This window comes from Schistocerca nitens, chromosome 4 (assembly GCF_023898315.1).
Source record: "Schistocerca nitens isolate TAMUIC-IGC-003100 chromosome 4, iqSchNite1.1, whole genome shotgun sequence".
NCBI lineage: Eukaryota > Metazoa > Arthropoda > Insecta > Orthoptera > Acrididae > Schistocerca > Schistocerca nitens.
In genome coordinates, this window is record NC_064617.1 from 240,375,506 (window position 1) to 240,388,488 (window position 12,983).

At 38.6% G+C, this 12,983-nt stretch overlaps 1 protein-coding gene across 1 annotated transcript in view; it reads left to right on the forward strand.

The window, feature by feature from the left end:
- LOC126251970 (reticulon-4-interacting protein 1 homolog, mitochondrial) overlaps positions 1-12,983 on the forward strand; it is an 85,316-nt gene that overhangs the window by 42,332 nt on the left and 30,001 nt on the right. Inside the window, exon 2 of the mRNA XM_049952735.1 lies at positions 5,473-5,699. Within this exon, the coding sequence (XP_049808692.1) occupies positions 5,473-5,699 (227 nt within the window). The remainder of the gene's footprint in view (positions 1-5,472; positions 5,700-12,983) is intronic.

Consider the following 12,983-nt stretch of genomic DNA (forward strand, 5'->3'; position numbering starts at 1 on the left):
TAATAGGGAAGATAAACTGCTTGCATGTGACAGACAATGGGTGCATGAAACTGAAAGATTTGCTCTTCGAGTTACCAAAGAAGCAAGCACTGCTAAAAGGAATGCCAAGAGGAAGTTTGAAGATGAAGAAATGCTGCAGGATGAAGACTAAGCTTCAGGAATGTTCTGAGGCACAGTTTAATTGGGCTCATATCTTCTTTCGCAATTCCTCGCAAGTTGGGTTTTTCAGAATTCAGGTACAAATATTTCCTGAAGTTTGCAAGGCATTGTTCTAATTTTTTTCTGTAACTTGCAGTAGTCCATACTTATTAGTAGACCTAAGCTTTATTGCAGAATCAACTAAATTATAGAAAAAAAACATTTTTATTAGGCAAAAATTATAAAAATTAAAATGTAAGATGTAATATTTTTTATCCATGTAATATACATAATAATACCAGAGAAGGAAAGTTGCTACTCGCCATATAGCGGAGATGCGGAGTCACGATAGGCACAATAAGATTCACACACTCATAGCTTTCGGCCATTAAGCCAGCAGTACACACACACACACACACACACACACACACACACACACACACACACACACACACAAATGCAACTTGCACACATGTCTGCAGTCTTGGAGAGCTGTAGTTTCAGCTCTCTGAGACTGCAGATGTGTGTACAAGTTGTGTGTGTGTGTGTGTGTGTGTGTGTGTGTGTGTGTGTGTGTGTGTGTCTACTGCTGACAAAGGCGTAATGGCCAAAACCTATGAGTGTGTGAATCTTCTTATTGTGCCTATCGCGACTCAGCATCTCCGCTATATGGTGAGTAGCAACTTTCCTTCTCTGGTATTGTTACATTCCATCCTGGATTTTCCATTGTTTAATATACATAATAGGTGGAATTAAATAGGTCTAGTACCTCAGCCATCATGTCATGCCTATCTGGTAAAATTTTGGTCTTCTTCAAACGTATGACATTGGATTAAATGGTACCTCAATTTCAGGAAGCATTTTGGGAAAAAATTGCATCAATTTCTTCGTAATTTTTTTAATAACCGTAAGTGGGTTCAAAAGTATTCAAAATACTTCTAATTTGTTTAGAAAGTGTGCTGCATTACCTGATATCAACAAAAAATCTGTAAAACATACGACGGCAATTGAGAGATATATACCACATAAATTAATAAGTGATGGTACTGATTCCCCATGGTACATAAAACAGGCCAGATAGCTGTTGCAGAAGCAAGGAATAAAGCATGCCAAATTTAAAAGAACGCAAAATCTCCAATATTGGCAAAGTTTTGCAGAAGTTCAAAATATTCCTGTACTTCAGTGCGAGATGCTTTTAACAATTTCCACAATGAAACTCTCTCTTGGAATCTGGCAGAAAACCCAGAGAGATTCTAGTCATACATAAAACACACCAGTGGCAAGGCGCAATAAATACCTTCACTGCACGATAACAAGGGTGAAGTCACTGATGAAAGTGCCACAAAAGCAGAGTTATTAAACACGGTTTTCTGTGAAACTCCTTCACCACAGAAGACAAAGTTAATATTCCTGAATTCCAATCAAGAACAACTGCCAAGATGAAAAACATAGAAGTAGATATCCTCAGTGTAACAAAGCCGTTTAAATCACTTAATAAAGGCAAGGTCCCTAGTCCAGATTGTATACCAGTCAGGTTCCTTTCAGAGTATGCTGATACAATAGCTCCATATTTAGCAATTATATACAACAGCTTGCTCATAGAAAGATCCATACGTAAAGACTGGAAAATTGCTCAATTCACACCAATACCCAAAAAGGAAATAGGAGTAATCTGCTGAATTACAGGCCTATATCACTAACGTCGATTTGCAGTAGGGTTTTGGAACATATACTGTGTTCGAACATTATAAATTACCTCGAAGGAAACAATTTATTGACACACAGTCAGCACAGATTCAGAAAATATCGTTTTTGTGAAGCACAAATAGCTCTTTACACTCATGAAGTAATGATTGTTTCGAAAGGGGATGTCAAATTGATTCCATATTTTTAGATTTCTAGAAGGCTTTCGACCCCGTTCCCCACAAGCAGTCTTCTAATCAGACTGCATGCCTATGGTATATCGCCTCAGTTGTGCGACTGGATTTGTGATGCCCTGTCAGAATGGTCACAGTTCCTAGTAATAGACAGAAAGTTATCAAGTGAAACATAGGTAAAAACCGGCATTCCCCAAGGAAGTGCTATAGACCCTCTATTGTTCGTGATCTATATTAATGATGTAGGAGATAATACGAGTAGCCCTTTGCAAATGCTGCTGTGATATTTTACTGTCTTGTAAAGTCATCAGATGACCATAATGAATTGCAAAATGATTTTGATAAGATATCTGTATGGTGCGAAAAGTGGCAATTGACCCTGAATAAAGAAAAGTGTGAAGTTATTCACACGAGTACTAAAAGAAATCCACTAAATTTTGATTAGGCGATAAGTCACACAAATCTGAAGGCTGTAAATTCAACTAAATACTTAGGGATTACAATTACAAATAACCTAAATTGGAACAATCACATAGATAATGTTGTGGGTAGAACAAATCAGAGACTGCGATTAATTGGCAGAACACTTAGAAGGTGCAACAGGTCTACTAAAGAGACTTACTTACACCACACTTGTCCGCCCTATTCTGGAGTATTGCTGTAGAGTGCGCGATCCTCATCAGGTGGAACTGACAGATGACATCAAAAAAGTTCAGAAAAGGGCAGCTTGTTTTATATTATCGCAAAATAGGGGAGATACTGCCACAAACATGATATGTGAATTGGAGTGGCAATCATTAAAACAAAGGTGTTTTTTGTTGGGATGGGGTCTTCTTGTGAAATTTCAGTCACCAGTTTTCTCCTCCAATTGTGAAAACATTCTATTGGCACCCACCTACATAGGGAGAAATGATCATCACAGTAAAATAAGAGAAATCAGGGCTTGTGCAGAAAAATCTAAGTGCTCATTTTTCCTGTGCGTCATTTGAGAGTGGAACGGTAGAGAGGCAGCTTTATGTTGGTTCATTGAACCCTCTGCCAGGCACTTGATTGTGAATAACAGAGTAATCACGTAGATGTATATGTAGACCATAAAACACAGATCTGATTATTGGAAGAGAGTAGTATGGTCTGGTAAGTAACTCTTCGCTTTGTTTCCAACAACAGATAATGATGCTGAAAGAATCTTGCATTAAGGTTGCTTACTAGCTCCTGTTGAATATTGGGATGATTGTGTGGTGTGTAAGCTGCAGTTTTATGATGTTTGGTTGGACCTGTTGCTAATAGTCAAAGCTGAATTATGTCCAAGGACTGTGCTGACATTTTAGGTGATAATGTGCATCCTGTAGTACTGATAATAGGTACTTCAGTAGAACATTTTTAAGAAAAGTGTCCCAATCTGGTTGTTGATAAACATTCTGACGAACCGTAGCAGTTTGTCCATCTTACCCCATGATTAAAATTACCTGAAGTCTGTGATTGGTTTTAAACTAGAAAAATTGGATTCAAATTTTATAGCCTGCTTTATGATGGAATTAAAAAAATTCAAACATTAATGATTTTCATTAAACTTCGGTTCACAGCTGTGACAAAATGTTTAAATGATTGCATATTGCCTGCAACTGTCTTTGTTGTATGATTTTATAATTTCAGCCCAATACTTCATTCGCTAATTTTTGACTGATGTATTCTGTACAAATGTGTTGATGCTTGAAAATGGTCTATGGTTAAAACTGTACAGTAGTACAAAAAAAAAAGTTAAATTGACAGTGCAGGAAGAATGCAACCATCTACAAAAGTTAGAAGTTGTGAAGCAATAGGTTAAAGGTTGTGCAGAGGTTTCCATAGTTTTTTGAACCATTCATGCATATTCACTGTCCATGGTTACTCAGGTATGGCTATGCAGTGTGGCTAAGTTGCGATAGAGGTTGCAGAAAGTATGAAATTGTGACCCCTTCAAGTTTGAAAGGTTACCTAACTTTGCATTTCATTGTTGCCTCACCAGAACAGAGATGTTAATACCAGAGAAATAATGACTGTTTGTACAGGCATTGGTGCTCACTAAGCCAAATGGCAAGCCCTACTATGTAGATCATAAATGGCCATCGACTCTTGGCAACTTGCAAACACACAACAAAAAGGCTCATAAAGTATATGTTGTAAATAAACGACAGTGAGTGTTAGTTTCTTTAAAATATAGAAACTTCCACTTGGTCTCCTTGCAGCGACATGGAAGGGAAGCTAGCTAGCGCATTTTGATGTTGGCCTACACTTGGCCGGTACAGTTATCGTAAGGGCAGCTAGATTACCTTTATGTGATGAGTGATGGAAAACAGATATAGTAATTACATAATATCAAGGAATATACATCAATATATTGATATAATGGTGATCTTTCTTTAGCTTAAGAAGTGCCACAATGTGCTGTAGCTGTCTTAATCCTTGGACTTCATCTTACACTACTACCTTCCATGCCATTCACTTTCTTGCTTTCTTTTGGACGAACAGCCTAGTGTTTGGTGATCTTGAGGTTTTATAGAAGTATCAAATCTAAGTACAATTTTTTAAGTGGTATGCTGTGAAACTTCTGAGATAATAGTTAAGTTGCTTGTTTGTAATGTTGCATGAACAATCAAGTGTTACCATTTTTGAGAAAATAAGATAAAACTGAATTATGAGCTGGAATTACTTACTTCCTTTAACAAGGTTTGCACACAAGTGTAAAATGAGATGGAATTGACATTAAATGATTTTACCCTTTGTTTTTCAGAGTTAGAAAATGATTTTCAGAATTTAGGTATGCCTCTACACCACCAAATGTAACGATTCACAGTTCTGTATGTAATATGCAGCTATTCAATGTACACAAGTTTGCTGCTGTTGCAAAACTAATAGTGTCTTACATGAAAACTTGGGTTTGGTAAAACATTCCACTTGATGGATGTTACATCTGTTAACTGCGAGCAAAAAAGTATTGAAAGAATTTTTCTCAAAAGTGTTTATATTTGCTTAAATATAATGGTGATTAGTTCTACTGTTTTGTAACAGTAGATGGAAAAATAATTGCATGCTAAGAAGGAAGGAGGAGCTGAAGCACAGGTACACTTATTTCACACAATTAATGATATTATCAAACTATATGTTGAAGGACTGATAGCACTGTATTCCTTACCCCCATCCTTCTGACCCCACAATTGCTTGCAATTTTATGCTAATGTGGAAGAAGTACCTAGACCCCACAATTGCTTGCAATTTTATGCTAATGTGGAAGAAGTACCTAGACAACAGACTTCTTTAGTTTTTGTCTGTCATTCAATTCAAACAGAAGAGTAACACTGTTTTTTTCTCATCAGATGTACCAGTATAGTGTACGAGTGCATACAATCACAAATCAAGCACTGATTGTATATATTATAAAATATAATAGAGTAACATGGAATTATTTCACCTTTTTCAGGTGGTTATGGGGCAGTATTGCTAAATAAAATGCGTCAAGTGGAGAGCTGTGATTTTTCTACTCCTGTAATAGAATTTCCACTGACTCTTGGACGGGATTTCTGCGGTACTGTGGAATACAAAGGCTTAGGTGTTCGTCATCTGAGTATCGGAGATGAAGTATGGGGTGTACTACCACCACATAGGCAAGGAAGCCATGCTCAGAGGATTGCTACCCCAAGTTCTTTGGTATCAAGTACACTGTAACAAATGTTGCTAATGAAAGAATAAGACTGTAACCTTAAGTATAAGTGATGTGTGATAATATTAATTGTGTTCTTTTCTAAACTTTACCAAAATATATTTCGTTGATCTGTGAATCTATTGAATTATCAGCTCAGCAGGAAAACTGAAAAATACAATCACTCTTATCACTGAGAAAAATCACACACTGCGCTGAAGCTATTGTCAAAATTTTCAGAAAAGTATTGGTTCAGTAAGCTGTTAATTTGGATAGGGATTTTCTGTCTACTGTTACAGACCTTTACACATTCATAAACCAGGATTTTGGCTAAATTTTTTGTTTCATCAAGTTCAGAAACAGATTGCATAATTTACAAACAGTGAATATGCTTTATGAAGCAATAGAACAGCACATGCTGATCATCTATAATTTTCTTATTAGAAAATATGTTTTGCTTATTCAACATTGGGTTGTATTGCAAATATAGTAATTTAAACAATGGAAAGTCCAGGTTGGACTATCAACAGTATTGTGAAAAGGATGGATTACTACTCACCTAGATTACTACTCACCCTATAGATGACAAGTTGAGCTGCAGACAAGCACAATGAAAAGAATGTTACACACTGAAATTTTGGCCAATGCCTTCTTCAGAAAAGAAAACACAAACACATCCACACAAGGAAGCTGACTCACGCACACGTGTCCAACGGCTGTGCCCAAAATTTCAAAGTTAATTTAAAATTTATTTAATAGTCACAAAGATCAATTGAGACGGGACTGTTACTGTGCTCAGCTTTAAATGTATTATAGGTTGTTTGTAGCATCATACAATTTTTCTGCAGTTTTGGGCAATTGGATATGGAAAAATGACGTTCAATAGAAAGATATCATTTACTATCATTTGTATGTTAGGTACACTTTAGGTGTAGTTTTTCCCTCACCAATGTTGTAACTTGTTGTCTACACTGCTGCCTAACATATCATTTTCATACAGAGCCGTGTTACCACCAAATATTTCACTAGAGTTTTGGATATAATGAAAAAAGTAAAGGTAATCATGGACTTTGTAGTTGAAGTGTTGAGTAGTTAGCAGGTTCATAAATAACATAAAAATAACTTTCTACTAAATTTTGGGCTTGCAACCATGTGGGTTTCAACTCTTCCACTGATATTTTGGCCATTTATCCACTGCCCATCCTTGTAGTGAGCCAAGATAATGATATCATATACCAAGAGCAGCCTTTTATGATCTACCACAGTGACACTGAGTGGTGAAGTGATATATCCTGTAGATGCTTGTTCTGTAGCAGGTTGAGAAAGTGCTCCTTCTTTATGTACTTGATGTGGCAGCAACACCCTGGCAACTTCTCTGCAATTTGATTATACTGAGCATCCGATCCATGTGATTTATTGAATGTACCACTAATCAAATGTCCTTAATTCCCTTTAAACAATGAAATGAAAGCTAAAATCCTAATGTTGTTTTAGTTTATAAAGTGGCCCTTATCTGTGCAACATTCTGTCACTGCTGATTTGTCTGGTTATTGGAAGAAGGTGTACCATTGGTGTTCAGTGTGTTTCTCAGGAACAGTTTATATCATTTGGCCAATATCAGTATATGAACTGCCCCAACTTCTATAAGGTATCTGATACTCACACACCTTTAGAAGGAACGAGTCATTCATCAGACAGCTTATCAGCATTGCAGTCTTCATAGGAGGGCAGAAAGTATCATCTTCATCTTCCGGTGTGTGTAACTTGATTTCACATGAAATGCTGTGCAAATCTGATCCTGGGAACATCCATTCATTTCTAAGGTTTGCTTGCTCATCCTGTAGACTTGATAATTCACACAGTGAACAAAAAACAGTGTTTTTTTAAAAAAATATATGTGTTAAAACTATTAAAATTTAAAATTTGAAAAAAAAAAAGTATGAATTTCAAGCAATCGTGTATAACTATTCCAGCTGTGGCTGCCCCAGTTCTAAAATTATCTGTCACTGTGTAGTGTGTAGGGATTCCTTACCTACTAGAAAATTTTTAGGGCACTAGTAGTTTGTGACGGGAATGGGAACTGCTGGCATTTAAATATAGATTTTTGTGTGTGGGTTTGCAATTTATTGCATCTGTTACTGTATTTTAAACATTATAATGAACAAGAATGTCCAAAAACTGGAGGTGCCCATCTTTTCTTATTTACATTGTGAATTGAATAGGTGCATGGATGGAATTAAGTGATACAAAAATAGTTGTTTTAGTTTTATGGCAACATCCTTTATTAGAGCCAACGAACAAAGAGCACACACAGTGTTGCAGCTGACTGGGACAATGAGAATTTCAAGCAACAATTTCTGTGTTGTTCATGTGCCCATCATCCACTCAACACGAGAACGGCTTGGCAGGAAGCAGCAGGTGTATGAGATAGGAATGCGGGAGGGAGAGGCAGCGAGTGCATTGAATAAGAATGAGACACATGGACATGGAAACCTGAGAGTTTGTGCAGCATATGAGGTCAATAATATAGGGGAGTGGATTGGGAGGAATTGATAGAAGAGGGGAAGGGGTGACTATGGAGAAGAAGATGTGGGTGCAAGTGGTTAGCTGAGATAGGTGCCAGGAGGATTAGGGGAACAAAGGATGTGTTGCAAGGATAACTCCCATCTATGTAGTTCAGAGTAATTCGTACTGTGGAGGAAGAATCCAGATCACATGGGTCGTGAAGCAGCCATTGAAATCTAGCATGGGTGGTCAACTCTGTTATTCCGTCAGAGACCAGGTCGCCTGTGAAAGCAGCCGTGTCATATGCCAGCTCTGCTTTAGTTTATTGTGCACACCATTTTATGTGGGTATGACAACCAACTGTCCACCCAAAAGAATGGCCACCGACAAATTGTGGTCAAAAACAGAGTTGACCAATTAGTGGCACGACACACTGCTGAACAGAACATGGTCAATTTCAGTACCTTCTTCACAACCCGTACCATTTGGAGCCATCTGTCCACAACCATATTTACTGAACTATGTAGACGAGAGTTATCTTTGCAACACATATGTCATTTTGGTAATCCTATGGCCCTCAGTCTCTGCTGACCCTCTTCTCCACATTCTCACCTTCCTCTGTTCTGCCACCCCTTTCCAATCCACTATCTCACGTCATTTGTCATTGTGCATTTCACGAACTCATTGGTTCCAGTGTCTCTGTGTCTCATTCCTTTCTCAAGCACTTGCTGCCTCTCTCCGAGCCGTCAACCACATTTCTTCAATCGTCCCTCCTGCTCCAGCCTCATTCTCATTTTTTCCCTCACCCACCCACAGGGTCGGTTTAGTGCCCAAGTGAAACAAGCCACCGTTTGAAGCACTGACCTAAGAGCAGCTGCCACAGCTGTAAGATTTCTATACAGAATTTATTACAATTAGTAAGAGCCACTTGGGTTGCCATATTGAGAGGGGTGACAAAGTGAAAGATTTGTATGCAGTGTGTGTCACAATTGCCAGCAAAAACTGACACAGGTGAAAATGTAAGATGGAAAGGGAAGAGGAGTGATACTCACATGATAAGTGAAACAGAGGATGTAGGTAATGTACTATGGAAAAATTGGGCTCTATTGTGATAGATACTTGAGACTATGCTTTCAAATGTAGTAAAGTATTGTGATGTAAGTGGTATGTAATGCTTGTCTGTAAGGCACAAGAACTAAGATAGCACTTTTTTGCAAGAAAGACATAGTTTGACTGGGGAAAGAACGTGTAGTTTTTATTCTCTGATATAATGTGTGCCACCTTTAAGTGCACAGTGCTGATTTGTGCCTCTTTGACATTCGTTTAGCAAAATTATTGATGAGTTTCTGATACATATTTTACCACGCCTCAAGAATGATGTTTTCCTGTTCTTCCACAGCTGGTAATTTTCTGGCCAACATGGCATACATCTTCCAAGTGGCTGCTTACGATATTTAATAGAATTCAATCTTGGCAGCAAAGCGGGTATGGTAATTAACTGAAGCTGTCACCTTGTTGCCTATCAGCCACCTACTGATTATTACGAAGAGGATTGTGTCCTTTCAAAAAGGAATCTCCAGCAGTCAGCATACTACCAAACAAATATTCGTATTAGACTGGTCATATTTGTTTGATACACCATAGAAATGTTTCAGGAAGCATGTAAGTCTGTAAATCAAATACCACAGTGTTGGTACGAGGGTTGACTGAAAAGTAATGCCTCCCCTTTCGTAAGTCTTCAACATTTGGCAGCATTGGTATGCGGCAGGTACTGGCTTGTTCCGTAGCCTCGCCTCTACATCTCCACTTGGCGGAAAGCCTTAACATTGAACGATTGTGTTGTTACAGTGTAAAGTATGGAACGCTGCACAGACGGTCGGTCAGTGCGATTGAAGCAACGTGCAGTTATTGAATTCTTGACAGCAGGAGGTGTCACCCCAAAGGGGATTCATCAGAGAATGAAAGCAGTTTATGGCGATTGTGTGGATGTGAGTACTGTGTGTCATTGGGCGAGTAAGTTTAAAGTTGTTGAGGCGGCAACATCTGACCTGCGTGACAAACAAAGAGCTGGATCTCCGTGACAGCAATTACCGAGTTTCACGAGCAAAATGTTGACAGGTTGATTCATGATGATCGTCATATCATTCAGAGAGAAATTGCAAACACAACCAGCATTTCATAAGAATGTGCTGGCCACATTATCGCTTTGCTTGGCTGTCGAAAGATCTGTGCACAATGGGTGCCCTGGATGCAGACTCCTGAAATGAAAGCGCGCAGGCTTGAAATTTGCCAGAAACTCCTCTCGTGTTATGAGAATGAAGGTGACACCTTTCTCCATTCAATTGTGACAGGAGACAAAATGTGGGTACTCCATTATGATCTGGAGACGAAATGTCAGTCTATGGAATATTGACACAAAGACTCGCCCCAAAAAAAGAAATTCAAGACGCAACCCTCAGCTGGAAAAATCATGGCCAGTGTTCTGGGATGCAGAAAGTGTTATCCATGTTGATTTCCTTGATCGTAGAACAACAATAAATTCAAAGCGATACATCACAACACTGCGAACTCTGAAACAACTACTAACAAGGATCCTAAAGGAAAAGGGAAATGTTTTCCTGCAGCAAGACAATGCCAAACCACACACTTCACATGCCACCACAGCAGAACTTCAGAGGCTGAATCTCACCACTGTACAGCACCCTCCATGCAGTCTGGATTTAGCAACATCTGACTTCCATCCATTCCCGAAAATGAAAGACGATCTGCGGGGACATCATTATGCTTCTGATGAAGACGTTGAGAGAACTGTGAGACTGTGGTTGCGGAAACGGAGTGTTGACTTCTTCCATGATGGCTTCAGAAAACTTGTTCATCATTGGCAGAAATATATCCAATTTGGCTGGTAATTATGTAGAAAAGTGAATATTGGCAGTTAATGATCACATTCTAAGGATTATTTCTGCATTTGATGTATTAAAATATTTCCATCCAAACCCAATCAACGAAAGTGGAGGCATTACTTTCCATTCAACCCTCATACCTGCACTTGCTGTTGTTCCTACTAATAGTGGAATGTTTTGCGTACATTTTATCACATTCCTCACATTCTGCAGATGTCAATTAATTTATTTTCCAAATTGTTAGTTCTCAAAAGTTGACATGGTGAGACTGGTGCCATGAAGAAATATAGATAAATTCTGTTACACATAATAATTCTCACAGTGAATCTTCGTGGCAGATTAAAGCTGTGTGCTGGACCGAGTCTCAGTTTGTCACACACTTTTAATCTGCCAGGAAGTCTCATATCAGCACACCCTCTGCTGCAGAGTGAAAGTTTCATTCTGGAATTCTTATGGTGTCAAATTCAAGCTAGAGTACAGTTCATTAGTATATAATTGTTGTTATGGTCTTCAGTCTGAAGACTGGTATGATGCAGCTCTCCAAAGCACTCTATACCGTACAAGCCTCTTCACCTCTAAATAACTGCTGCAACTACATCCATTTGAACCTGCTTTCTGTATTCATTTCTTGGTTTCCCTCCACAATTATCACCCCCTGCCCCCCTCTCCACCCCCCCCCCCCACACACACACACATCCCTTTAACTCTAAACTGATGAGTCCTTTATTTCTGACAATGTTTTCTACCAACCAGTCCCTTCTTATAGTCAAGGTGTGCCAATTGTGTTACCTTCTCATTAGTTACGCAGTCTAATTGTCTAATCTTCAGCAGTCTACTGTAGCACCACATTTCAAAAACTTCTATTCTGTTCTTGTCTGAACAGTTTTATTATCCACATTTCACTTCACTCCAGAAAAATACCTTCTGAAAAAACTTCCTATCACTTAAGATTATATTCAATGTAAAGAAATTTCTCTTTTTCAGAAATGATTTTATGGCAGTTGTGTCTACATTTTCTGTCCTCTTTATTTCACCCATCGTCAGTACCCGTGTCTCACTCCCTTCTCAACCACTGCTTCTTTTTCATGTCCTTAGAGCCTTATTACTACTGTCTGGTTTCTGTGCAACTTGTAAATAACCCTACACTATCTACATTTTATCCCTGCTACCTTCAGATGTTCCAAAAGTGTACTCCATTTAACACTGTCAAAAGCTTTCTCCAAATCTACATATGCTATAAAAGTAAGTTTGCCTTTTCTAACTTGTCTTCTAAGATAAATAATGAAATATCATGTGGCTAGGACCTCTCATCGGGTAGACTTGCCGCCTGGTGCAAGTCTTTTGAGTTGACACTACTTTGGCAACTTGCGTGTTGATGGGGATGAGAGGAGAAAATCTCTGACCCAGTGAGGAATCGAACCTGGGCCCCTTTGCCCAGCATTCTGCCGCGCTGACCACTCAGCTATTGAGGCACATGTCTTCTAAGATAAGTCATAGGACCAGTATTGTCTCGTATACCACTAGTTTTTACCGGAGCACAAACTGTTCTTCCCTGAGCCTGGCTTCTTCCTGTTTTCCCATTCTTCTGTAAAGAATTCATGTCAGCATTTTGCAACAGTGACTTATTAAGCAGATAGTTTGGTAATATTCATACCTTTTGACACCTGCTTTCTTTGGAATTGGAATTATTATATTCTTCTTGAAGTCTGATGGTATTTCTCCTGTCTTGTACACCTTGCACACCCAGTAAAATAGTTTAGTCATGGCTAGCTGTCCCAAGGATATCAGTAGCTCTGAGGGAATGTCATCTCCTCCAGAGACCTTGTTTCAACTTAGGTCTTTCAGTGCTCTATCAAATTCTTCTCGCAGTATTATATTTCTTAT